General features: G+C 42.0%; 1 protein-coding gene across 2 annotated transcripts in view; it reads left to right on the plus strand.

Moving 5' to 3' along the window:
• The window catches only part of LOC147427451 (uncharacterized), a 59277-nt gene extending 32327 nt beyond the window's left edge, over nt 1-26950 (plus strand). For both annotated transcript variants that reach the window (XM_086496610.1, XM_086496611.1), the window contains one exon: nt 26071-26950. In XM_086496610.1, the coding sequence (XP_086352736.1) occupies nt 26071-26544 (474 nt within the window). In that variant the 3' untranslated portion in view covers nt 26545-26950. The remainder of the gene's footprint in view (nt 1-26070) is intronic.
• The last annotated feature ends 795 nt before the right edge of the window (nt 26951-27745 follow it).

Raw genomic sequence — 27745 nt, forward strand, 5'->3', positions numbered from 1 at the left:
TTGTCACAATGAGCACGACTCTCCAAATTCTCAATTGTTTCGGTTTTGTACCTTTATGATCGGTAAAGGGTTTAGAAGGGGTTACCGAATTAAGAATCATGTTTGGCCCAAAAAAGGACCTGTGACTCTGTAACCTTTGGTCAATTCACAAGGAGATGACTATACCCAGTGCTCAAATACACTCCCTAGGGATTTACCTAATTAAAATGCCAAAGTAAGAAGAGGTTTACTATATATAGTCGGGCCTGCCGGGCTTTTTCATTTTCTGGACGGGCCGAAAACCCTATAGCTCGGAGGCCCCCCCCCAAGAACATGAAAAAGCTTGGCGGACCTACCGACTCTATTGGTTTTTGTAGGTCACCATCAAGATCACGTTAACAATTAACGTGATCACGTCTCTTTTATGTGTAATTACTTGCGTTATTAACGTGATCACATCACGTCAGTGAAATCCTTGGCTGCACAACCAACTTATGACGCTACTATCACAAGGTGTGGCTAAGTTTTTTCTAAATAGAAACATTACTATACATAAAAATTGGAGAGAATTATACTAGAATTATTCTTGTGAAAGAACCCTTGGTCATGGCTTGTCCATGAATCCTTGGTCTTGTCATGTCCAAGAGCCCTTGGTCTTGTCTTGGCAATCATAAATTCTTTGTTGGTTTTTCCCATGATGTAGAAGACTCTAAGATGACACACATACAAAGTGATACTCCATAAAACACTAGGTAGATAGGAACCAACATCGTCTTTCTTGCAACCATCAGTGGTTGTAAGCCGGTTGGTAAAGTGAACTTATCGATTTCCACTTGATAGTTTAGAACTTCTTTCCTTAAAAGCACAAGTACGAAAGGTCAAAAAGTGACCATCAACATTGAATGACTGAATTTGCATTCACAAGCTTGGTCATACACAAGGAACACTAGTCCTATAGACATAGCCAGTGCTATAGACTAAACAATGGATCCTTAAATTTGAAATCATAATCACATTTGGATCATTAATATAATCACAACATCCCAATTAAATAAGAGAAAGAGAAAGATTCTAAATACTCCAAAGAAACCAGTCGTAATTCTTTTCCCCAAATATGCCTTGCATATACATAAGAGGTATACTTGAAAATCATAACCCAATCATGAATGTGTGGTTTTAAGTCCATAGAAATAGAGCGAAAACAAAACACTATCTATCTTGATGTGTCTTCCTTAGAAAGTAAGCAAGTTATCACAGGAACAAGTTTCTTGTTAGCTAGGCTATGCTTTGCTACTACAAAAAAGAAATCATCATTTGGGACAAGTGTAGCACACCAATTGAAGACATGTATAGTTGCAAAAATGTCCTTGACATTACTCCCCCCCTTGAAATGGCAAATAAAAGCGATACAAAAGTGATAAAATGAGCAAAATAGACCAACAAGAGTCTTACTCTTATCTCCTAGTTGTAGAATCGACTTGAAGTAATAGTGCTCCCTGTAATGGCTTCAAAGCACCTTCTTGAGCAAGTGATCATTCTTTCCGAATTAACAGTAAAAAATGTAGCAAAAATAGTAAAAGCTTGAAACTTGTCAACCTTGTCGCTTGTCCAATGCCATTTTTGTCTTGATATCAAGAAGCAAATGCTCACTTGATAGTGAGTTTGGATGGATTTGTAGTCCTTGCAATGTAGTAGAAAGTACCAACTCCAATTTAAAAAGTGTTGCTCTTTGCATGTTGTTGTTTAATGTTCCAATTGGAATCCTTTGCACTCGAGTGTCTGAGCTTATACCGAGCCCTTAGGTGTGGCTTTGAAGTACCTGACTGTAAGTTGTATAGCCATGGATTTTGATAGACCCTAAGCACTTTCTATGTATTTGACAGGCCCTTAGAATCATGTCAGCCGGGTCACGTTTGCAACCCATTAGATAACCATGTATATAAACCATTGTATTAACATATCTAAAACTTTGGAAGTGACCACTCCATATTTATGAAATCGAAGCCTTCCTCTCAGATAATGATAACTCCATAATGCAAAATTTGTCCACAAGGCTCCAAGCTTTTGTGCGTGGAGCCTTGTGCACCTTCTCCAGACATTCACATGACATGCATGCTAAGAATATCAATGGTCAAACCATCATAATCATACCTCACGCAAACCTACCTTGCTTTCTTTACTAACCCAAGTGCGTGCTTCATAGGTTTTGGAAACTTTGAAAGATTTAGTCTTTCCTCAGAACTCAAAATTTTAGAAGAAAAAAAATGAAGTACCTTGTTGACTAAGTCGTCAACTGACTTATCCCCATTCTTGCTTTTGAAAGGATAAGGAAATGTGGATGCTTGACCACAATGGAAAACCATGCAATAGCACAAAGAGGATAAATCAATGACAGGGATATAATTTTTAAACTTTACTAGTAGAATGCCTAAAGCTCAACTTCGTAGCCATAAATGGGAATCTTGAACACTCCATGTCCACTGGTTGTACCCTCTTGATCTAAGGTTTCCAAATACGAAAAAAGAAAACTCAGAAACTAAAAAATAGTCTAAAATTGTGAGATGTTACCGACCAACCTCAGCATAGCTATGTCTCACTTTTGTAAGCTTTTTTTGGCTTGGCAAGGGCCCGGGCAAGGGCTTTCTTGGCTATTAGACATGCTCTTCAAAGCCACTTTCGTCTTCTAAAAGATTTATTGGCTTGGTAGAGGCTTTCTTGGCTATTGGACAGTTTTGTTCCTCGAACTCAAGCAACTTTATAGTTTTCCTTGCCTATCCACCTTGGTTTTCTTTAAGGCCTTGCCTTGGAGGCAATGTGAAGGCTTGGTTTGGAAAGGCTCGTGTACCCCCACCTCATTGCTTGCATGAACTCAGGGTGACGCTGCACCTTCTTCCATTCGGTATGAAAACTTGCACATGCTTTGCAAGTTTTGCAAATATTTGTCAAAAATAGGAAACAAAAATGCTAAAGGAAATGTGCTTATCTCCTTGGAGCTTGACTTCGAACAAATCATCTCTGTTTTGCACAGAATACCTTGTTGTGTGGGAATATGCCTTTGAAAAGTGGGTGGCCATTTGGGCCATCCTCATAAACCCCAAAGGCGCACCCTCATAGTATAAACAACCAAGTCCATGGCGGGGTGAGTAGTGTAGATAGAAAAGGCTAAGAAAAATGAGATCACCCAAAAAGAGTGGGTTCTTTGTTTCCTATGACCAAGAAGGAAAATGTCCTCACTATGGCCTCATGCATCATTTTGGTTCCATGCATGCACTGTTTTGTGTAAACCTTGCCCTCGCCTGTGTGTGTGGTAGAAGCCATTCACTCCTGCCACACACCTTGGTGAGTCCCCCCATGTCATGGTAGAGAGAGAGAGAGAGAGAGAGAGAGAGAGAGAGACAAGGGGGCAAGGGGGCCACATGCTAGCCTCATGCAAGGCCAGGCTCAACAACTTCCACTCCTTTCCCTGAGATCACATACCTCTGAAAGACCAAAAGAACCTAGGATATGCTCATCTATACACCCATTCGTATCCTTTTATATATTGTAGCCCACTTAATTTAGGATCCCCTAAACTTGCATAACTAGCCAGAGCCTTGCCTAGGGTACATGCCCCCTGGGCTTACCCTTGTCTTGACATACTTCATGCAAAAGTTTCTATTGTATATCTCAATTGTTCCAAGTTCAAGATGAGCTTGAACTATGAGACAAGGGTTGCATGTCCACCTACGTCAATATTTCAAGGTTTACTAATGAATCAAGATATGTATTCTTGTGATGAGGTTTTGCATACCCAAATGAGTGACTGCTAAGACAAGACATAATACTATACAGGGATGTCTACTTTCTTAGGAGCTACAAGATTTAGAAATCTCATGATTGTCAAAAGTACAAGTTTTCCCAATTCAAGAACAAGGTTTCATTAAGGGGATAACACATCCTCAAGCTTAAACATTGAGAAAATACAGGACTACAAATGCAGATCTCTTTTCACTTGGCACATGTTATTCGTGTCCCAAAGGTGGTCCAGGAGCACATCGACTTTAGTGTAGCCAAATGAAGATGGTGTGGAGAAAGTTCATCTAAGGGTCCCTCTTGTGATGTAGAGTGTTTTAAGATACCTCCACACATGGTACTCTTTGTTTGGGAAGGACACATACATAGATGTGTAAACTATTATTGACATCCTACATGAGGAGAGTATGATCTCTCATGGACTAAGAAATTGGTGCCCATAATATGTGCCCTGACAAGTCCCATGTGTATTGGTCACTTACATTAGAGAGTACCATTTACTCCACAAGGTGCCAAGAACAACTTAAGTGCCTAAAAACTACCACATACAAGTACAAGGCAAGCTTCTTAATCTAACCAATTACGGAAATGCTTGTTAGTGAAATAAGTTTCACAAGCACAACAAACTCATGGATGGTTTGGTTGGAAGAATCTCAAGTTGAGTATACATGTTTCTCAGCCTATCTAATTTACTGTTTCATTATTGAGAATGAGAATGTTTCATTATTGAACCTAATTGTGATTTGTGCTTTTGTCCTATTATGGTTCCTAGACCATGTTTATAGCAAGGCTCGTTTTCTAATAAATGTTACGTACTCAACTTAGCATCACTTTCAATGAGTAAATTAAGAATTGCTCAAGTCATTGGCCGATGTACCTTGGGTCTTTGATCGGGTCTGCTACAAGGGCAAGATGACTACTACGAATTCCTAGTGAGCTCTTTTTGTATGTGATTTTGTAGGAATTTTCTTCGTGTATGTGGATTGTATAGGAATTTTCTAGTGCCTACTTACACAAAATATAAGACCTAGTGTTATCTACCCACATGGCTATTGGCTAAGATTTATCAAGACCTTATAAAATCAAGATATTTTTCACTTTCAAGTTCTCATACCCAAGTGGGCTCAAACAAAAGTTCAATATACATTAGGGATACACTTGGATTAATTTAAAGTTTAATTTTCCATTCTTCGAGGAATTAGGTTACTTTCTAACTCAATTGGATCAATTATACATTGGGTCATATCCTTTATAAAAGTATGTGTTTTTTGTAATCTAATTCTTATGAATTTTGTTTCGTTTCTTAAACCTACAATTGTATAGGGATGTTAATGACAACTGCTTGATACAATAGCTGTATATGTGGAACCATGGTGTTTGAAAATTTTCCATAGGGTAGTAATCAGATATGTGTATATGTTAGACTATGGTGTCTTAAAATTTTCCATACGGTAGTAATTTTCAAATAGCTACTAAGAAGAAATGGGAAGCAGGTCCTCACAGGACCCTTGCCCTAGTACTACTGCCCCCTCGGAGAAGAGTTTTTGTCCTTGAAAACAAAAGTTTCAATCTCATATTAGACCACATATTTTTCACCAAGCTTTCATGAAGTGGTTAGGATCCTCTTGTAAACACATTGGTATTGATGATGAGATTGACACTTTTGTTTTAAAGGACAAAAGCTCGTCCAAGCTGTGGGGAGTGTTGTCAAGACAAGGGTCCAAAGCCTAGCTAGGAGCCCATTGTATGGCAAGTCTAGTGGCTAGGAGTCATATGTATGGCATGCATGGCAAGGGTTCTTGATAGTTGAGTCAAGGAGGTAGGGTAAAGGGGCCAACTTAAGGCCACCTAAGAGGAAACACACACTCCGGAAAGCACGCTAAACAGAATCGAGTGCTTAGACGCTCAAAATGAAGATCGAGATCGTCTCTACCAGCAGCAAAAATCTGGAATCAAGTTGCATTTATACAGGCGAAGAACGCCCGCACAACATTTTTTATGTGTATAAAATATGGGTGTAAATAGGAAACCAGAACGGGGGGGCATTTAAAGCCATTGTGCCAACAAGGCTTGAACCCAAGATCTAATGGCCACGATTGCAAGTTGGCTACATTGTCTACCCCAACTCTCACTCATTTGTGTCTCACAATGGGTCCGAAAGTGCCAAAAAAACTGGCCCCGGCAGTCCTCCTAAAGGGGGGTGGTTTTTTATTGGCCCCTTTACCCTATACTTAAGGGAGTAAGATGGGAGAAGATGAGCATGCCAGTACCCATGGTCCTACATGTATGCCTTTTATTTTTAATGTAAATTTAGTCCTTGGTAGAGACAATCTCTTAAATAATGCAACGTAAAGATGTAAATAGAATTAGTGCCAAAACTCATGCATTACAAATTGGGTAGTTTGAGAAAAAAGGGCCGTTTATTAAAGGAAAGTGAAGAAACAAATGAGAAGGATTCCATGCATGTTGTTGGGTTGATAGGATAGAGACCAAGAAGTAGAAATTAGGTTTTGGGTGCCAAAAAACATTGTTCTCCTCATACTTTTGCCATCCAACATTTGAGTCTTTTTGGTGGTTTTGGCATGCTCTTCAAACAACATCCTTTCTATGGCGATTGCATCAATGAGTTAAAATCTAGGTTTTTCGATCTCCTTTATTGAAATGAGTAGGGGAATCAATGTAGAGAGAGATATCTTCATGTAGATAGGCTGATTGCTACAATGCAATGGAGATCAATATGGATATAATTATGGTAGAGATAAAATAATGAAACGGGGAGGGGGAGGGAGAGAGAGATAGTAGCTCAAAAGAGAAAATAAAATCCATACAAGAATAGAACTAGAGTGCTTCGTTAGCCTGTATACTGGTACAAGCCTTCAAGGCGATTGCAATTAGAGAGAGCAAGCACTGAACAAGAGTATAGATCCGTAAAGAAGATTGTCGAAATGAAAGGTGAGAGAGAGAGAGAGAGAGAGAGAGAGAGAGAGAGAGAGAGAGAGAGCACATATTATTTGTATTGCATCAATCTTCTTATGCCAAGTGAGTGTAGGTGACTGAAACGATTTGATGAAAGTAGTATGCCAAAAAGTTGAGGAATTATGAACGGAACATTGTATGTAGCATGCAATGATTTCTTTACAATGAAATGGACAAATCTTCTGTGGAGAAGAGGAGGAGGACTATATCGGTAAGATGATCTTCAGAGTTGCGCGTGTGGGAAACCGGTCGACAGAAAAATAGCGCGAAACGAATTGTTTAGCTAACTGAATGTGGCTGGGGACCACGTTAGAGTAATTTAATTCTATAGTCTCGAGTAGGCCGAGCACGTCTGCAATTTGCACGAACAACATACAATGGTGTTTTGTGAAGCAAGTAGCCAGCAAGGCGATGTCGATGGTGATTTGTCGACTGAGTGTATCCCAGGTGATGTAATGTGGATGCCATGGGGTAAGTGGTTGAACTGGACATGGAATGAAATCGCTCCATTTATGCATGTAGTGTTTGAGGACCTGCTCTTGCAAATGTGGGTGAAGACAGTATTGGAACTTGTACACTGCAGTCTCAAATTGTGGTTGTTGCTCAATCAGATCAGCTGGAATCGGCCTACCCATTCTAAATTGAAAAGAAAAGGCATTTAAATCAACACAGTTGATAAGTTGTCATGTCTGCCATAGTTTGAATGGAAACAAAAAGACATTGTTGTAGGCAATGATCAAAGTTATGTGACAAAGACAGTGAACAAAACAATGAAATGAAGACGACAGAAGTTCACAGCTATACCTTCTTGTTTTTTTTCAAAAAATAATATTTTCTCAACTTTGGTGGATGTCCAGAACAAACGTTATAACCTAAAGTAGTTGTTGTCTTGTGTTGTTTAATATAGAAATATTCTAAGTTTCTAGCTTTATGAATATTGGTACTGGTTGCTAAAGTGGTAATTTCAAAATTGTCCTCGAAAGAAATGTGTGTCTGCATGTCCGCTCGCATTCTCTTCGAAGGGTTGCGCTTGTGCTGGCCAATGCGTTTATGGATGTTATTCGTAACTCCGATATATCTCCTATCGTTCTTCGTGCAGCGTATATTGTAGACTATGTATTCTTCCCGCGACGCTGCTTTTTCTGGGGTGGAAGGCCGATGCTTGTCTCTGGTTGTTGACGAGTGTCTAAATCTGCAGTACATCCAGATTGGTTCGGTCAATAAAAAAATGACATTGCTACGGAGAAGTGAATGGAAGCTAGTGATACTTGTTATCCATACTTGCCTTGGTCTGTTGCAACTGGCTTGTATGGGGAGGCTGGTACGTTGTCCATAATTTATTGCCTTGTGTTCGCTGTAGTGCCATGCTACCTTCTGGATTGTGATAGGTGGATTATTTGCGTCGTGCATGTGGTTTGCCGAAGTCATGAAATTTGTCAAGATAGCGGCACATTTTTCTTGAGTAGCTTTTGAAAGTTCAGCCAAGTCAATGTTGTAACCAAACCGCAGCTGCTCCATCGCGTACAATGTAATTCCTTTTGTTTTTGTGTCGAGGAGTTGTTGTGCTTCAACATTACGCAACATACTCTCATCATCCTCGTACTGGATATCAAGCTCTTCAAGTATTTGCTTCATGAGACCTGCGCGATGTAGGAGCAAGCTTGTTAGCACGACAGATAGAAGGCATTATATTTTCCTTTTCTAATAGTACTTGTTGTCATCCTTTCTGTGTTTGGTGTGGCCATCGTTTGGTCTAGAGCTTTATATCTTGCGTTGCACTTATTCATGAAGTTGCGATGTTCTTGGAAAGTATGGAACCCCTTAATATACGCATGGTGTTTCTCGCCTGCTGAGTTTGCCAATCTCATTTGCTTAGTCGTGAGGTAAAATCGCTTAGGTTGTATCGCTGGTTGCGTTTCCTTTGCGTTGTTCGTGTATTGCTTGAAGAGCTGTACAACAAAATGAGTGGTTGATTTGCATGTGTATACGCAGGCAGATGCAAGATCAAAGAAGCATGCAAAATGTACCGTGTTGTGATCCATTGCTTGATTCAGTTTCCTACACGTAAAAAAAATTTATTTTGATGACATCTTCTAGTATTTTTGAAGCATAAGATCTGACAAACGTTTAAGCACAAATGAATGAAGTGAAAAAGGGAAGAGCAATAAATTTACAGAAGGTGGATCAGAGTGAGCAGGGATGATAGGGAAGGTGCCTTAGCAGTGCAACATATTGAACATGAGAAGTCCACAGAAGAGAAGACAAGCAGTCAAACAAAACTTCCTGATTTATATAGAAGGCAGTTACAAGGCGATTTCATATGTTTAATAGAAATAGGAATTGATACTGAAGAGGGCGTAGGAAACACTCCCGGCTAGAAGTTCAAAAATCTAGATGGTGTGAACATCTCTGGCGTAGGTAGCTCTAGTAAATGTAGCCGGGTTCGCTCAGTGACGCGTGATAGCATCATGTATAGAAGGCCAGGGGCGAAAAATTCTTTTACAATGAGAAGGACGTTGGAGTTGATTGTTGCGCCTTGGGACTTGTGTCCAGTCATAGCGTAGGCGAGAGCTAGTGGGAATGTGGATTTATGGTACCAGTGCCCATTAAATGTCCTTCTGCTATGCTTGGACCGTCGAAGCGTAAGTTTGTGTTTGGATGTGTCGAGTGTGACTTTGATTGCTTTAACGCCTCCTTCTTCATCTTGGAGGATTTCGACTATGCGACATAGTGATCCATTGGCTGCTCCAATTGTTAAGTCTATGTTCTATGTTATCAGCACCTTTGCTCCTTCTTCTATTCTGTCAATTGCGTGGAAGTCGGGATCTTCAAGCCATGCTTGGAGTTCAGGGACGTTGTGTGCGTTTGTCTTGAGGCCGATTTGGATGATGTGAATATGCCGATGGAAGCGTTCGAAGAGAAGGTTATTATAATATCGAGCGTCACTCTTGTGTGTGCAAATGATTGTCATATTCCTATCCATGTGTTGCTCTAGTTGATCCTGCGTTATGATGCGGTCACCGAGCGCATCGTGGATCTCTTTCTTTGTGGGGAGCCTGACTCTTATTGTATTGAGGAACTCTATGAAAGAGATATCTTTTGCATGGCGCACTGAGCAAGACATAATGTACGTAGTAGCAGTGGACCAATAAGTAGAGCTTGTGATGTGGCATGAGTAGCAATGATCACTTTGATGCCTGCATACCGGAGGCAACTGTGCCAAATCACCGAACAAGAAGAGCTTTTTATCTTTGAATGGGTCTAGCAATGTGCCGTTCGTGACATTCACAATTTGTCGTACTATGAGATCAAAAGTTTGCTTTGTCAACATAGAAATCTCGTCTATGATAATCGTGTCTGCTTCTTTGATACTGACGTATCTGTCATCAGTTTCGAAGATTGATAGGGGATACTGCTGTGCGCGCACCGGTATCTTGAATTGGTAATGGACAGTTGTTACGATGCTGCTTAACCTCGTGGCCGCTGCACCAGTCGAAGCAGCGAGTGTGACAGTTTTCCCTTGCATTATGAGTTGGCTTGTGATATATCTTATGAGGAAGCTTTTGCCACTGCCAGGAGTGCCTGTGATCACATGCAGACCACCCTTTGCTGCTGTGAGCTTCTTGTAGATCTCTGCTTGTTCAGATGTCAGTGACGCGTTCTGGACGTTTTGAAGCTCGTTTAGAAGGGCAGAGATACGAGAAGTCGTGTCCTGTTGCTCGTAGTCTGTTTGCACATCTAGAGATTGAAATGAGGTAGCCTTTGTTGAGGATGTCTTCTGTAGTATCATATTCTGAAATTGGTGTGTTTGATCTGTCGTGAGCATATTTCGTTGTGTATACTCTGTGATGTACATCTCAAGGTCCTCATCTGTCAGTATCAAATTTCTAAGTTTGCACTCAAGATAGTATGACCTGGACGTGTTCTCCGGTGAGAGCAGCTGGGATTTGTTTCTGAAGGTGATCCTCTTTAGCAGCACGTTGTAAAAGAAAGCCTCCGGATGATGCCCAGGGTGGAAGTCTGTGAGACAGACCAGTTGGTGTTGCCGCTCCAGAGATTGGTCGTAGGTGTTCGCCTCTGAAATACTTTTTTTCCCTTTTTTCCCCTTCGTCACTGTGTAATTCTTGTGGAAGTCGTAGAACGTAAGATTCTCCAGACTTTGTGGTCGTGCGCAGTACAGATCGACAGGGTGCAGCACGACATCATTGTTGTGAGAAATGATTCGTTGTCGTAGTGCCGGGGGTGATGAGTCGACGTATTGGACAGTGTCACTCTTTGAAATGACTTGGATTTGCAAACAATTTAATGCCACTTCTGTTGCTAAGATAGGCTTCGACAGTAAAGAGGCTGAGATCAGCTTCAATTTCACAGTGTCAAGGCCACCTAGGCCTAAGGGCTCTGCATCTTCTGAGCGGATGTTGAGATGGCCCATTGGTTCAGTTTTGAGTGCATACTTCAGGAGGTAATAGGACAATGATGAATTGGTGACCCGCTGTATATTCATATGTGCACCCCATAGCAGAAGCAATGTAGGGTGGTACGGTACGGCATTTCTGTCTTCATGCCGGGGCCTAAAGTATTGCCATCTATGATTTTTTTCGTTGAAGACTGGGTTTGGATTTTGCTGCGCATGAAATGGAAAACCGTGTTTACATACTCCATCTCTTTGACCGTGGTAACAACTTGTACGACACTTGTGAAGTTGTTTCCTGAGCATGAGTTGTCGGAGGCGGCTCACTCCTGGCAAAACCACAGTGATGGTTTCTTGCGGGATGTATGCAGTTATCTCAGCAGATAGTTTCTCTTTGTCTTCTTCATGCATCCACAGTATGACATGAGCATGCAGTGATCCTCTATTTTGGACCTCATATCTAACCAAGTGGTGTTGCACACGGCCCAACACACCTTTCACAAGTATATATTTGGACATAAGCATTTGGAATTTAGTGTGGAAGGTGAGGGCGCATTCGACCGGGCAGTCTGTCCAAGTGAAGGAGGCATTCAAATGACGTGCAATTAGCTCGATCATGTCAATCTCAGGCCATCTTGTGTTTGTGACCTCATCGGCAGTGAAAGTCAAGAAGAAATCAGGCATTCCCCATTCGTCCACCATTGCTATCAAGTCCTTTAGGTTCTTGCGGTGCCATGAGCAGGAGCCTGGCATGCTGGAAGGGGTGCTGTACCGAAGCACATCACTACAAGAGGTTGTGTGCTCTTGTGACGTTGTTAGCGACGGAAATACACTGGGTTTTTATAACCCCCGGCGTCGCTAAAACCGTCGCTACGAGCGTCGCTAAGAGAGCGTCGCTATATGCGTCGCTATAGGCGTCGCTATATAGCGACGCTCATAGCGACGGTTATAGCGACGTTTACACAAAAGACTATAGCGACGCTCATAGCGACGGTTATAGCGACGTTTACACAGAAGACTATAGCAACGCTCATAGCGACGCTACAGAGCCATAAATAGCAATGCCCGAGAGAATTTTTTTTTGGTGGCAGGGCATTGAATGCCCTGCCACCCATCAACCATATTGTACTTGATTCACTTTTTAAAAAAAGTGCAAGGGTAGATAATAGACCCAAAATAGTCACCCACAAGACGCATTGTTTGCAAAATTGACAATTGTACACATCATAGGCAAAATGAATTGATTGGCAAATGTAATAATGACAATTGTACAACATCATAGGCATAAAGAATTGATTGGCAAAAGGAACTGCGGTGACAAATGTAATAATATACATGGTTCAAAAAGACGTATAAAATCCGTCTCATGATACATAAGCTATGAGAAACCCTAAACTAATGCTATCTAGCTACGGCTAAACTGACGTCGTCTAGTCAGACGTCTCATCCGGTCCAAGCGGCGTATCTGTCGGATTCTGCAAAAAAAGACAATAAGAAAGCTTTCAGTAAGTATAAACATATAACGACATTTATAAAACAATACAAAAAATAAAAAAGAGTAAACCCTAATACTAACCATGCCGCCGCGAGAACTGAGAATGTCCATCAAGGCGTTTAAGCCCTTCCTGCCTGCGTACTCGCGCTCGTACGGTGTGGGATCACGTCCTGTCATCGACCACTGTCAAAACATACAAAGATTTCATTATGTTAGAATTAAAAAACTCATAAACCCTAAACTATCGAACATAAAGAGCAATGTGAAAACACTTACAAAATCGGCCTCAAATGATGCCCATCCACCGCTCCCCAAGTGGTGCGAGCTCCCTGCCTCTACTCGCGCTCTGGCTGCATCCTTTTGTTGCTTCCACTTATCGGGATACTCGCGCGCTGCTTTCTTCGCATTCTTCCAATCTTCTTTGGCCAGCCAATCTGGCCTGTTCCACCCATTCTTGATTGCTTTTTGCACTTCGGAACGCTTGTGTTTGCAGTATTCGCGCATTCGAATCTTCATCAGGTCTTCATTGAAGCGCTGATCCCGTGTTGGAACGGGAAACTCATCATGAAGTATGCTAATGACTCTGTTTTTTAAATCACTTGGTACTTCACTCCATTTGTTTAGTATGTAGTGTCTAAACAGCTGAGAGCAAAGACCACGCATGCACGAGATCACCTTCTTGCCGTCATCATCCATGATGATGCCGCCGCTGAAGTCGATGGAGTAAGACAAGCCCTCTGGCCGGTGACGCGTGAACTTGGGTGTCCCGGCAGGGGTCTCTAGCGGCGTGTCGATGGGGGTACGGACGTCAGGTGTCTCCACTGGCGTCTGGGCCCCGAAGCGAGGAGTGTCGAGTGGGGTGGCTCCTGGCGGAGTAGGTAGAGGTGTGTAGCTTCTAGGAACAGTCAGCCGTGCAAAACCTGGCGTAGATGGCGATGCTGTGGCTGGTGTGGGGGCGGGCAAAGAAGGGGAGGGTAAAGAGCCTCGTCGAACACGAGGCGGTGTGGAGGCATCGGTGGCGGAATCCCCACAACAACCGCCACCGCCACCACTAGAGCGCCGGTGTCTAGACGAGTGTGAAGCTCGTCTCGTCGAAGCCAAAGCTTCGGAGCGCGCCGAATGCTCCGAAAGAGAGGGAGATGCGGATGGAGTAGGAACGCGCGATGATGCGCCAGAGCGATGACGCTCCACGTACCACTGTCTCTGCTGCGGTGACAAAGAAGAAAGAAACTCCTCATCATCCATACCTGCATTAAACACACGAATATTTAAACTTAATATTGAATGAATAGAGTAGACAATGACGCAAAGACCATTAAATACAATGACGTAATGACGCATATAAATACAATGACGCAATGAATTGAGTGATAGAAGAGGCAAGTCGAAAACTCAGAATTTTCAATCAAAAGATGTGAGCGCGAGTAGAAAAGAGCGTTATACACCATGGAAGGTACTTAGAGAGCCAGAGCTTTTACAACACGGAGCAAAATTGTTCAAATACAATATTTGTGGCTTTAAGAGATCTCTCTCTCATCCTCGCATAACTCAGCATAACTTCCTATATCTATATAGAGCTCTCCGTTTAAACACATATCCTCTGTTTCATTTTGTAGCTCCTCTGCATGCACCCCATATAGAGTAGTAGCATCTTGATGCTCGTCTGGCACCACCGCAGCGGCTTCTGATTGAGCATCTTCTCTGATCTCCTCCATTGATGTCGTTGTGATTGGCACATGGTAGCCTTCATACGTCCTTGCACTACGAGGGGCTACCTCTATGACGTACCACCAGTTTGATGTAGACTTTGTAGGATGAAATATTACCTGCCAGAGCCACATAACTTACATGAGAGCTTTCAAGCACATAACTTGTAAAAGGGGGATGTTAACTATTTACATACTTACTTGTTCACAATGCTCGGGTAGTACGAAAGTGTCTCTTAGGTCAGTCCATTTCTTAGTAGAATCCACCTCAAGAAAACCAGACTCTCCTCTACGCACAGTAGCGTTGTGACCCTCCATGATTATCTTGAACCATTGCACGTCGAACAAGTCAACAAAAAATCCTCTGTAATCGATCCTCAAAATCTCTTGCAGCGTGCCGAAGTAAGTGAGTTCCGCCACCACAGGATCTGCATCAGAGGAACGTCGTCGACTAGACTGTTCAAATTTTGCCATGATTCCACAATCTTGAGTAAAACGCTTTTTGTCGATTCGTTCCACCCTAAAATGTCGACCTTTACACCATGCTGCTGTGTATGACTTATACTACAACGAACAAAGATTATGAGTGGCCGTTCAAACGTTTATAAATAAAGTCACTTGCTAGTCGTACATTGCAAACTTACCTTGGTCGCGCAACCCCGAGAGTACTCCCACTTTTCTTCAGTCACTTCGTCACCGCATTGTTGTGCGCTTTTCAATTGGTTGTGCAACCGTCTTAAGCTCATGAAGGTTGGTAGGCTCTCCAGAACTGCTGGATAGTGCATCGGTGGTCGTCTTCCCCGTCTCCACTCGATTCGTGCCCTTTGCCGCTCTTGCTTTGCATCCTCATATTGTGAAATCCACTTTTGAATCACTGGATTGTGAAGCATGCAAAATCGGTTGATTTTAGCCTCTAGATCTTCCGTCATCTTCTTCTCAACACCGAGATTGCACATGACAATCCCAGATATGCGCTCATCATCTATGGTTCGCCATAGCGTGTCCCGGGATTTATCAAATCCGTCTAGCCACTCTCCAATGTACACTAGGGACTCTGATACTAACCAACCTTCTGCCATGCTACCCTCCGGACGTGCCTTTTGATGCACATATCCCTTAAGCGTCTTCATGAAACGCTCTAAGAATAACATCCATCTGGAATGAACTGTGCCAGCTATTTCCACCTCATCAACTATGTGAACAAGAAGATGCACCTGAATGGTTAGCATTGTAGTAGGAAAATGTTTCTCAAACATGCACACAAGCTCCGCAGCATTTAGTTTGGCGAATGGTATGGAGTCTACGTTGATCTCCTTTTGTGAGATCCATTGCACCAGCTTTGCAAGTTTGTAGATTGTGTTACGGATGTCGAGAGACAAACATCCCTCAATGGCAACCGGTAAAATAAACTGTAAAGTATGTGCAGCAATGATATTAAAGTCCACATTTTATGCAATGATATTAAAGTCCACTATGAACGTGCCTGACACATTTTATGCCAATCGTGTGACTTCAAACCGGTAAGCTTTCCTTCTTTAGTAAAACACGTTCGGAGCGAGTGCATTACACCAGTGGGGGTCCGCAAAGATCGAATGGTCTCTTTTAATTTGCGTTCTTGGGCTCCTGTGAAAATCCATGGTGCTTTAGGGAGTTTTATCGATCCATCAGACGCTGTTTGCGGCCAATATTGCTCCATACGATCCACATTTCTAAGGTCAACTCTGGCTCCCAAAGTATCTTTCTTGCCGGTCAGATGGTCCCATAGTAGATTACCCACATTCTTGAATATGTGCATTGGATCGAGCAAGTGATTGATCATGAGTCTTGGCCAGTATGGTAACTCGTACCATAGAGATAGTCTCTTCATCCCTGGAGGCAATCCGTCATCACACATCTCCTTCTGCTCTAACCATGCTTGTGCAGACATCCTTGGTGGATCTCTTCCCAAAAAGCCGTCGCATAACACATGATTCTCTGGAAGATACGCTTGATGACCTTCGTAGATTTGCTTCTTCAGTGAGGGTGCCCTACGTGCATTCATTCTAGGTCCACATGTGACACATGCTCTGTATCCGCTTGTTTGAAGCCCTGCATGTATACACATGATAATAGATCAACTATGGGAAAAAACAAGATTTACAGTGTCTGAGTGAGGAGTGTCAATAGATCACCTGAGCATTCTGTTAGCGCGGGATAGTCATGCATGGTCCACATTAGAATGCCTCTGATCAAAGCATTCCGTCGTCCTGTGTGTCGGCTCATATCCACCACCTCTATGCCAATCCACAATTGTTGTAGCTCTTCCAATAGTGGACGAAGATACACATCCATATTCCCCACTTTATATCGCCCTGGCACAATCAAGCGTAGCCATAGGTGTCCCTTCTTCGTAGTCAACCACGGGGGAATGTTGTAGTTGACGATGACAACGGGCCATACACTGTAAGATGTTGATCTTTGACCAAATGGATTTACGTCATCCATAGCCAGGCCTAAGCGCAAATTTCAAGCTTCCCTGGCAAAATCCGACCATGTTCCATCTATATGTTTCCATGCTACGCAATCTGCAGGAATTTGTAGCACACCATCCGAAGATTTATTCTCCTCATGCCATGATGCTAGGGCGGCCATGGACTTACATTCGAAGAAATGCTTGATGCGAGGAAGCAGAGGGAAATGTCGCAAAACCTTTTGTGGAATTTTTGTCCCGTGGAGATCTACTCGATATCTTTCGGAATCACATTTCGGACACTTCTGCATGTCTATGTATTCCCCTCTGAAAAGAATGCAATCATTAGGACAAGCGTGGATAGAATTGTAATCCATCCCCAAGTTTCGCAAAATCTTTCTTGCTTCATCTCGGGAATCTGGCATCACATTGTCAGCTAGTAGTATGTGCTCTTTCAGCAATCTACACAACATAAAAATATGATACAGTCGTGTAAAAATCTATCAGATCATTATACATTTAGAGTTTTATTAAAGTAAACTAATTGTAATAGATCACTTGAAAAGCGCTGTGACGCTAGTGTCGCTCCATCCAAACTTTGCCTACATGTTGAGAAGAACCAGGAGTGCTTTCAATCTAGACATACGTGCTCCATTATACAATGGCGTATCGGCTTTACTTTTCATATCATCATAGATAAGCCTTTCTGAATCCATGATCGTCTCGATCATTTCATCAATCTCGGGCTCAAACATTGCCTCGTTGGGAATGTGCTCTGCATGATCATCCCCCGAGCTGTCAGAGGCTACATCTTGTGGCCTCACATATGCTGCTTAACCAAAGCGCCTGCGAACACGTCTATTGGGTTGCAAGATTGCTGCTTGTTGGCCAACGTCAGAGTCCGACGAGTTATAATTGGCAACAACTCGATCTATAATAGATGGATCGAACTCGCTAAATTCGCGAACGTGCTGCAAAGAAACACGTCTTGTCCGTCGCACATCATGCTTGCATTGATTACAAGGACATAAGACCCTCGTTGAGAGATAGGTGTTTCGGTTGGACGGTCCCACATCCTCGTCGCTACTCATAATGAGGATAAAAAACTTATAACCTGGACAATAAATTTAATATTCTATTGGCATTCTTCGTCTTATCTCTCTCTCTCTCTCTCTCTCTCTCTCTCTCTCTCTCTCTCTCTCTCTCTCTTTACCTCACATTCTCTAGTCATGTCCAATCCCCGCACACCTCGGTCTAGAGGTGCACGGAGATCAGAACCACCGGGTTATAATCTCGTCTTTATTGGTCAATACCTATATTTGTGGGTACAAGAAATCTACACCCACGTCTACATGATACTGCATGTAGTGGACAAAACCCCTTTGCCTCTTCTCTAGCTGTAGCACTTCACAGCATCTTAACATCTTTTCACATTAGATCTTTTCACTGTTCGTCTAACTCTAAACCCTAAATCGTAAGTAATTCTTGCGTGGACTCGATCTAACGTAAATAAACGTAAATCTAACTAAAAATAAACCTAAATCTAATTTAACGTAAGTCTACATCTAACCTAATCTTTAACGTCTTTTGGGATAGTTTCCTACGATGTTAAAACTCTCTTCTTCTTGTGTGTGTTTGTGTGTGTGTGGGTAAACCTAAATAAACCTAAGTCTAATCTAATATAACATAAATCTAAATCTAACGTAAATTATGTTATATTAAAAACAAAGAACTAAACTAATAGGGATTATAAGAACCTTAAAACTGATTTAACACATAAGTTTTCACATAACTCGGCAAGAGTTGGCATTCTCATCACTAAAGATGTGAGAGTTAACTTCCGGCGGTGACGCTGCCTCATCTCCATCCACATCTGACGACAGCAATTGGCCCTTTAGACCGTTCTTGCTCTTGTTACTAACTTTGAAGTTGCTGTTGAATGACTAGAGGTTGTCTAGATGGTCATTGTGTCGGGGATGTAGTGACTCTTGCCGCCCTGAAGATCCACCTTCTTCCCTATCTTCTGAAGACATTTCACCAGTACTTTTGGATCGACGGAGCCCACCATGAGTGAAGGCAGCAATACCCTATATTCCATTGAGGGCTTTCTTCACCCGCTTCATGCAGGCATCGCAGTCTATGGAGACCTAAATCTAATCTAATATAACGTAAATCTAAATCTAGCATAAATAAACGTAAATCTAGTTAAAAATAAACCTAAATCTAATTTAATGTAAGTCTACATATAACCTAATCTTTAACGTCTTTTAAGATAGTTTCCTACGATGTTATAACTCTCTTCTTCTTGTGTGTGTGCGCGTGTGTGGATGTGTGTGCCAATAAAAAGAGATAAATCGTATAACCTTTCTATCACCCATGCCAAGTATGATAGATTGATTATGCCATTTCCCTCTTGAATAATAGGTCTTGAGCTCAACTCCTCGTCGGCTAGATCTTTAGGTCTTTTAATTTTAATTAGTTTCCTACAACGTTAAATTAGTTTCTCTCTCTTTCTCTCTCAATGTGTGTGCGTTTTTTTGGATCGTATGCATGTTTTCTCTCTCTTTTCCTCTCTCAATGTGTGCGTTTTTTTTTAATGCATGTTCTCTCTCTCTTTTCCTCTCTCAATGCGTGCGTTTTTTGTTTATGCATGCTCTCTCTCTTTTTCTCTCTCAATGTGTGTGTGCATTCTTTGTTTATGTATGTGTGTGTGCGTTTTTGTTTTTGTTTGTACTCTCTCTCTCTCTCTCTCTCTCTCTCTCTCTCTCTCTCAAAAACACTATGTGTGTGTGTGTATGTGTGTGTGTGAGAGAGAGAGAGAGGGAGAGAGAAAGAGGGGAAGGGAACATGAGAATGAGGAGACGGAAAGAGCATACCTGGCTCTCCTTCCTCTCCTCGTGTGTGTGTGTGTGTGTGTGTGGAGAAGAAAGAGAGAGAGAGAGAGAGAGAGAGTGAGAGAGAGAGAGAGAGAGAGAGAGTGAGGGAGAGCGTTACCTGCTCCTTGCTTGAGGGCGCCGAAAAACTCAGATCTCAGATCTGATTTTTTGGGCGCGCTCGGTTATTTTTTTAGCCCAGCCGGCGTCGCTATGAGCGTCGCAAATTTACAAAGAAATTTGCGACGCTCATAGCGACGCCGGGAATTTTTTTTTTGAGCGTCGCTGTGTGAGCGTCGCTAATACGAATAGCCTCTTGTAGTGCATGTCTCACAGTGTCCTCGTCAGTTGCTGTACGATTGGCCTTCTTGTAGTTGTCAATGTCCCTTTGCAACAAGCTCGTGTGTGTATTGTTAGCCAACATAAGAGCCTGCTTTACTTGGTACATTATGAGCAGGTATGGCTTGTACAGGGTGTAAACGGAGAACAAAGTCGATGCACGTATCTTTACATATATACTGAAGTTGATTGTACCATCATATTGGCCTTTCCCGAAAGGAAACAGGAATGGAAACGCTGCCGTCTCTATTGTGATGTCGTTCACGGAGCTTGATGCGGCAGGCATGCCGTTGGGCTTGAAAGTAACTGTTCTCTCAAGCAATTGTTGACGGCCATGGAGCTGCAGAGAAGCAAATTCGTAAGTATCGCTAGCGGTGAATGCTCTTCTCCTGGTTGGTTCAACGATGTTTTCGATGATACCAAGCATCAAACTCGTGTCAAGCTACGCCATCAGTGCAAACGGTGCGTTGTCTTGTTGGTGCTGAATGATCTTGCTTACACTATCTTGACTTAGTATGCAGAGGCCAAGCTTCTTATTCGGTCGTTCAACCATCGACATGTACTTCTGTAGTACGAAGTTGTTCTCAAGATTGAATGCAAGTATGTCTGTCACTTGTGATGTAGCTAGGTCTTGCTCTGTGGAGGTTGCTCTATGCTCTTTACTCCATGATAGCAGAGGGTTATCTAATATTGAACGTATGTCTAGTGTACCACGTGCAATTGTTGTCACTGTTGAGATGGCATTGATAGATATGTCCATGATGCTCAGTAGCTGTATGTGAAACTGATTTCCGTTCAGTATTCTTCTTGTGTAGTCTAGAAGTAACGGCACACAATATCTGCGACATGCACTTGAGTTCTCACAAGCGGAGCACTGCACCCATTGTGTTTCTATTTGTGTAGCCTCTAAGCTGGATACTAGTAGACTGCTAGCGAACATTGCAACCGATGTCTCATCTGGAGCTTGAGTACAATGAAAAGAGGCACTTCTCTGGATGAAAATTACACCATATGCATGTCGGTAAGAATCGACCATGGTTTTTGACTAAATAGCAAGGCAATTACGAGGTTCAGTGGCATCTTAAATTTTGACAAGCACCATACTATCATCCCTACAAAATTGGGCTATCGGGCACAGAAGCAAGCATACTTATCAAAGTAGGCGCATCCGAGAGCGTAAAAGCAGGGCATCCGGCTACAAGGGGAAGTTCTTGACTTGAAGCTCTTCTAGCAGACATGGCTGCACCCGACTACAAGGGGAAGCTTTTCCAGCAGACACAGCTGCACCCGCAACAGCAACAGGACAGTGCGCTTTTCCAATAACTTAGCAAAGTGCGCAGGCCAATATTTCATCTTTCATGCTGCTGCACGCATGAAAGATGGAAGGCAAGTATAGAGAGAGAGAGAGAGAGAGAGAGAGAGAGAGAGAGAGAGAGAGAGAGAGAGAGAGAGAGAGAGAGAGAGAGACCTTAGGCCTTTTGAACCGATTGAAAAAGAGAGAGAGAGAGAGAGAGAGAGAGAGAGAGAGAGAGAGAGAGAGCCTGAAGCTGAGAGAGAGAGAGAGCAGCCACGTGAGCCTGGCCTGGTCATAAATCCTGCACGTCGTCAATCTGTGGAGAGCGTAGTCGATGTAGGTGTTTTTATTTATACGTCCTTAGCTTTTGATCGTTAGCTTTTGACGGCGCAATTTTTTTTTTAGCACTATAAATAGGCGCCACGTGGGTGAATGGGAGGCCATGGATTGGAAATTGCCCACTATGCTAACGAAGTAAAGAAGAAAGCATTGCCACCAAGATCTCACGGGCACAAGAAGTGGTGAAACAAAACGAGGGAATGAAAACCTCAATAATAGAGCCAAGAAAAGTCCCTCCAATCAAGTCACGAGGATCAGTGCTTGTGGACACATACCTTCAACCATTAAATGTCATCTTAGAGGCTTATGAGGAGAGGCTTAACCAAACCAAAGATGGATGATATATCCATATAGTGTTAGTAACAAGGCATCAATTGAGTACCTCCAACATGCCTACCGTGAGGATGAGTAGAAGACTAGGGTGGTAGATTCCTAAAGTTATTGATGCAAGATGGGCATATGTAAAGGGACATTTCAACAAAATTCAAATGCAAGGGGATAGAAATTCTAGATATGCCACCTGATGCATGTAATAATAATTGGGTGTATATTCTTTTATAATGGATCAAAAGACTGCAAGTTTTGAAAGTTATTAATTGTTTTGTGTGTGACAAAACCATACCTCCTAATTCATAGGTCAATGGGGGTAGTGTCTCTTAGGAAATCTACATCTAATTTTGATGGATTAACATTAGGAAGAGGATGGAGCCTAGGAGGGCCTCTTTAATTGCCATGAGATTAAGGAGATGATTAGCATTTTGAAAAATAGGTGCATGCCATGTGTGCAAGAATGGTGGATGTATAAAAGATGTGTAAAAGTGGCCAAAGGATCTTTCCCCCCCCCCCTCCCCAAAAAAAAAAAAAAAGGGGGTGGACAAATTTATGAATTTCAACCTTCCATTACCCCTACATACGATCTCCAACTTGAGCGGAGATTATAGATATGTGCTCTATGTGTTGAGCTATTTCCATAGATATGCAAGGCCCTCCTAGACCCCATTCTCTTCCTAATGGACATGAAGATTGTGGTAGGAAATGTCAAAGCTCAGCATATCAAACCTCAAAGTATCCTCACTATCAATTAAATTTCCCTCAAAGAACACATAGAATCACACATAATATAGTTTAGGTTGACAGCTCCCAATGTAGTGTTCGGTTTGACTTGGTAACGTGACCATAATAGTGCACTTATTGTAGGCTACATTTTGATGTTGGTAGAGGCCCACAAAAGTGCAAGTGAGTACGTACTCAACATGTGACAACCTCTTGTGCTTAATGTGAGGCATTGGTGCCGATCTACATGGCCTCCTTGTAACAGACGAGAAAACCACAATAGTTACCGGGGATTTAGAAAATCATCATTCACCAATGTAGAAAATCATCATTCACCAATGTAGCTTCATGCCTATATATATACTTGATCCTTGCTATGGGAAAAAGTCTTATGATGAGCTTTGGCTAATGCACAAGGTTCGTAAAATGGTAGGAGTGAGAGTTTAGGTAGAAGAATAATGATAGTTTGTGCTTTTGTAGTGTTTGCAAAATGTGACTTAGATGCATTCCTCAGAGAGTATGTCATTTGATGTTGTGAGCTTGTGCAAAAGTGTGTATAGATGCTGGTTCATTGTAGGAAAAGAATATTTGTCAGAGGGTAGAGGCAACCTCGTTTTTTCATATGTAGGAAAAGACATCTCACCGAAGATTCTTGAGCAAACACTTTCAAGCTCTTCTTGTTAAATTCAAGCTTGATTTTTTTTGGCATCATTATGGTGTTTCGTAGTGGCTCGATCAATGACGACACCCAATTCCTTTCTCTTTGGGTTTCCCAAGAACAAGACTGCTCTTTGTAGCAGATTTGGAAAACTTGCAAACCTTCGAGTCTTTGAGAGTCAGTATGTCGTAGCATCGAGCTTAGCCTTTCTTAAAATGTATGCTCGTGTGTGTGTGCGTGTGGTGTGTGTTGTGTTTGGGAGCATATGTTAGTACCTATTGGGCACTGACGACGTTAGTGCGGATGTCGTGGTATTTAGTCAATACTATACATGATGAAGCTGATAGTTATATTGTCTTGTGGGTGACTTCCATGGGATTGTACCTTGGACTTTCCATTTAAGGGTGAATCTGGGCCTATCCTAGATTCATCTAGGTATATTTTTTAGTTGCGTAGTAGACATGCAGAATTCACATTGTGCAGTTTTCGTCTGAGTTACGACTAATTGATATTGTGCTAATTCTTTCTATCTTTTGTGGTGTCTATGCCCTATCAACTACCTCAATTATGTGCTAATTTTTCCGATTTAATACTTCTTTGAGTGCTAGGCTTCATTATGGCTGAGTCTATCCTTGATCTCTGGAGTCATGACAAAAACAGAGTACGTTGAACTTTGTGTTGATGTATGCTCGTGTGTGTGTGTGTGTGTGTGTGTGTGTGTGTGTGTGTGTGTGTGTGGTCTGTGTTGTGTTTTGGAGCATATGTTAGTACCTAGTTCTACCCCCACTATTGGGAACTAACGACGTTAGTGGGATATCGTGGTATTTAGGCAATTTTATGCATGATAAAGCTGATGGTTATATTGTCTTCTGGGTGACTACCATGGGTATGTAGCTTGCACTTTCCTTTTAAGGGTGAATCTGGGCTTATCCTGGATTAACCTAGGTACATTTTTTAGTCGCATAGCGGACATGCAGACTTCACATTGTGAAGTTTTCATCCGAGTTACGATCAGTTGATATTGTGCTAACTCTTTCTATCTTTTGTGGTGCGTATGCCCTATCAACTACCTCCTTTTTGTGATAATGTTTTTTGATTTTAAGCTTCTTTTAGTGCTAGACTTCAATATGGGTGAGTCTGCCCTTGATCTTCGGAGCCTTGACAAAAACTCAGTACGTTGAACTTTGTGTTGATGTATGCTCATGTGTGTGTGCGTGTGGTGTGTGTAATTGGAATCATATGTTAGTACCTAGTTCTACACCCACTATTGGGCATTGACGTTGTTAGTGGGGATTTTGTGGTATTTAGTCATTACTATGCATGATGAAGCTGATGGTTATATTGTCTTGTGGGTGACTACCATGGGTTTGTACCTTGCACTTTCCTTTTAAGGGTTAGTCTAGGCTTATCCTGGGTTCATCTTATATTTTTTAGTCGCATAGCGGACATGTAGACTTTACATTGTGAAGTTTTCGTTTGAGTTACGACCAGTTGATATTGTGCTAATTCTTTCCATCTTTTGTGGTGTGTATGTCCTATCAACTACCTTATTTTTTTACTAATTTTTCCAATTGAATGTTTTTTTTAGTGCTAAGCTTCATTATGGTTGAGTCTGCCCTTGATCTTCGGAGTCATGACAAATTAAACTCAGTATGTTGAACTTTGTGTTGATGTATGCTTGTGTGTGTGTGTGTGTGTGGTGTGTGTTTGGGAGCATATGTTAGTACCTAGTTCTACACCCACTACTGGGCACTCATCGATATCATTAGTGGGGATGTCGTTGTATTAGTCAATACTATGCATGATGTGACTACCATGCGTCTGTACCTTGCACTTTCCTTTTAAGGGTGAATCTAGGCTTATCCTGGATTCATCTAGGTATATTTTTTAGTTGGATAGCGGCCATGCAGACTTCACATTGTGAAGTTTTCGTCTGACTTACAACCAATTGATATCGTGCTAATTCTTTCTATCTTTTTGGTGCGTATGCCCTTTCAACTACCTCATTTTTGTGATAATTTTTCCGATTTTATGCTTCTTTTAGTGCTAGGCTTCATTATGGCTGAGTCTGCTCTTGATCTCCGGAGCCATGATAGAAACGCAGTACGTTGAGCATTGTGTTGATGTATGCTTGTGTGTGTGTGTTGTGTTTGGGAGCATATGTTAGTACCTAGTTCTACACCCACTATTGGGCACTGAGGACGACATTCATGGGGATGTCGTGGTATGCAGTCAATACTATGCATGATGAAGCTGATGGTTATATTGTCTTGTGGGTGATTACCACCTTGCACTTTCCTTTTAAAGGTGAATCTAAGCTTATCCTGGATTCATCTAGGTATATTTCTGAAAATAAGATTATGTTTGTAAGGTAGAGGTCTATTCTCAGCTTCCAAATGTGATAATTGGTATTTTTAAGCTTATCAATGATGTGACGGGGTTTGTAAGAGATAGTTCAGGAAACAATTTCATGGTTTTAGATTACTTGGAATATGGTGTAGTGGGCTAAATGAGATCAATGGAGCTTTGCTACTATATAGCTTAGAAAATTATATGGGTATAATAGGAGTTGGTAGGTATGTGTGATTGGAGCACTTTAATAACCAAGTTTTTTAAGTTGCAAAAGACCCTTTTGTGATATACGGTATACCTTCGTTTCTTTTAGAGGAAGACTCATCATGACATTTTGGTGTGGTGCACACACAGGAGGTGCCAGAGATGCAGAGGGCGGATACTGCCAACAGCTTGGTGTACGAGGCCAATGCAAGGCTGAGGGACCCCGTCTATGGCTGCATGGGGTTGCTGTCCACGCTGCAGCAGCAGGCGCAGGCTTTGCAAGCGGAGCTGAACGCTGTCAAGGGTGAGGTCATGCGCTATAGGGTAGCGGCGGCGGCAGCGGCAGCGACACCCACATGCAGCAGCCAGGCAGTAACAGCTGCCATCTGCATTAGTACAACGCCCGCTGCTCCCACCACCCCCCCTCAGCATCGCCAACTAGCTCTTGATCACCACCCTACAGCTGTCGTCAGCAGATCATCCTGCCAGCCTACAGTATCCTCTACTCCCGCTGACCACCATCATTACGTCCTTGCCAATACAATCTCGACACACATTCCCTCTTCCTCTTCGACTGCGCCCTCCATCCACCTCCCTCAAGACCGCTTCCTCCCCTGGCCTTAGTGTCCCCTGGCCGGCTAATGCACTCGGGTTCGATCCCTGATCCCTCTTTGAAGCCCGGTCTCATGCATATATCTCCCTCTCCCCACGACTCATACCTTAGTTCTATCCCCCCCAGATCTTAAATTTTTTCCTTACTTTCTGAATTCAATCACTTCCTATACTTCCAACTTTTCTTTTTCTTTTTTTAAAGGTACGTACCACCTTTCTTTCAATTTTCCTCATTATTGAAGACATGTTCATCCTAGACCTCTCCTCTAAATAACAAAAATCTCATGTCAGGCAAGGCTCTGTGTAAACAGAAGAGCTAGGAATTAGCTTGTCTTTACTATCAAAAGTTACATTGTAAACACAGGCTGTGCCTGTATATAATATGACGGTGTACATTATTATTCATGATCCTTTATACTTTTAAATGGTACACAATTCCTTGGAATGATGAGCCTTATACACCCCTTCTACATAATTCTCTTTTTAGTCATCGCTTCCTTATGCCCTTCAAGGTGAATTTGGATTTGCTCATGATATTTGGCAAACACATGAAATAGGTTCTTCAAGTGATGAACCTGTTGCAAAAAGAATCTGTTGAGTTTTACACACCTTCACTATTGATAAAAAATAAAGGGAATGGAAAGGTGAGTCTATGCCTTAACTCATGAAATGTAAGGTTCTAGTAAGTTGGACTATCATGGTGGGCTTTCTAGGCAAATGAGACCTTACAAAATTTGTAGGAGTGAATAAAATTGAGTCTTGAGATAACGTAGAAGATTTTCATGCGTATTGATTATGTTTCCTTTGATATGCAATGGGTGCTCATAGTAAATATCAGGTTTAGCTTGAAAGAACCATGAAAAAGATTATATCATTTAATGCTTATCTCTCTCTATCATTTAATGTTAATAGCAATAGTAAACAAGATATGTTTCTCAAAAGTGGAAATATTCTCAGTATGCAATTTGGATGAACCCAAGCAAGGCAATGTCAAACTCTTGCATGTGTGAAAGAGCACAATATAGAGAAAGAACTCATTGCTCTACTTGTCTTGTACATGTGAGACTTAAAGTCCATTTTCATCGCACAACCAATATACATATGATAGAAACCGAGTCTCCTACAAAATGGGCATTTGCCTATGAGCCTTGTGTTTTTTCTAGGGTAACACTATGAAAATCTTCAAATGTTTACTGCGTTGTTTTACCGCGTT

Source organism: Adiantum capillus-veneris, chromosome 23 (genome assembly GCF_014529385.1).
Source record: "Adiantum capillus-veneris isolate H3 chromosome 23, ASM1452938v2, whole genome shotgun sequence".
Classification (NCBI taxonomy): Eukaryota; Viridiplantae; Streptophyta; class Polypodiopsida; order Polypodiales; family Pteridaceae; genus Adiantum; species Adiantum capillus-veneris.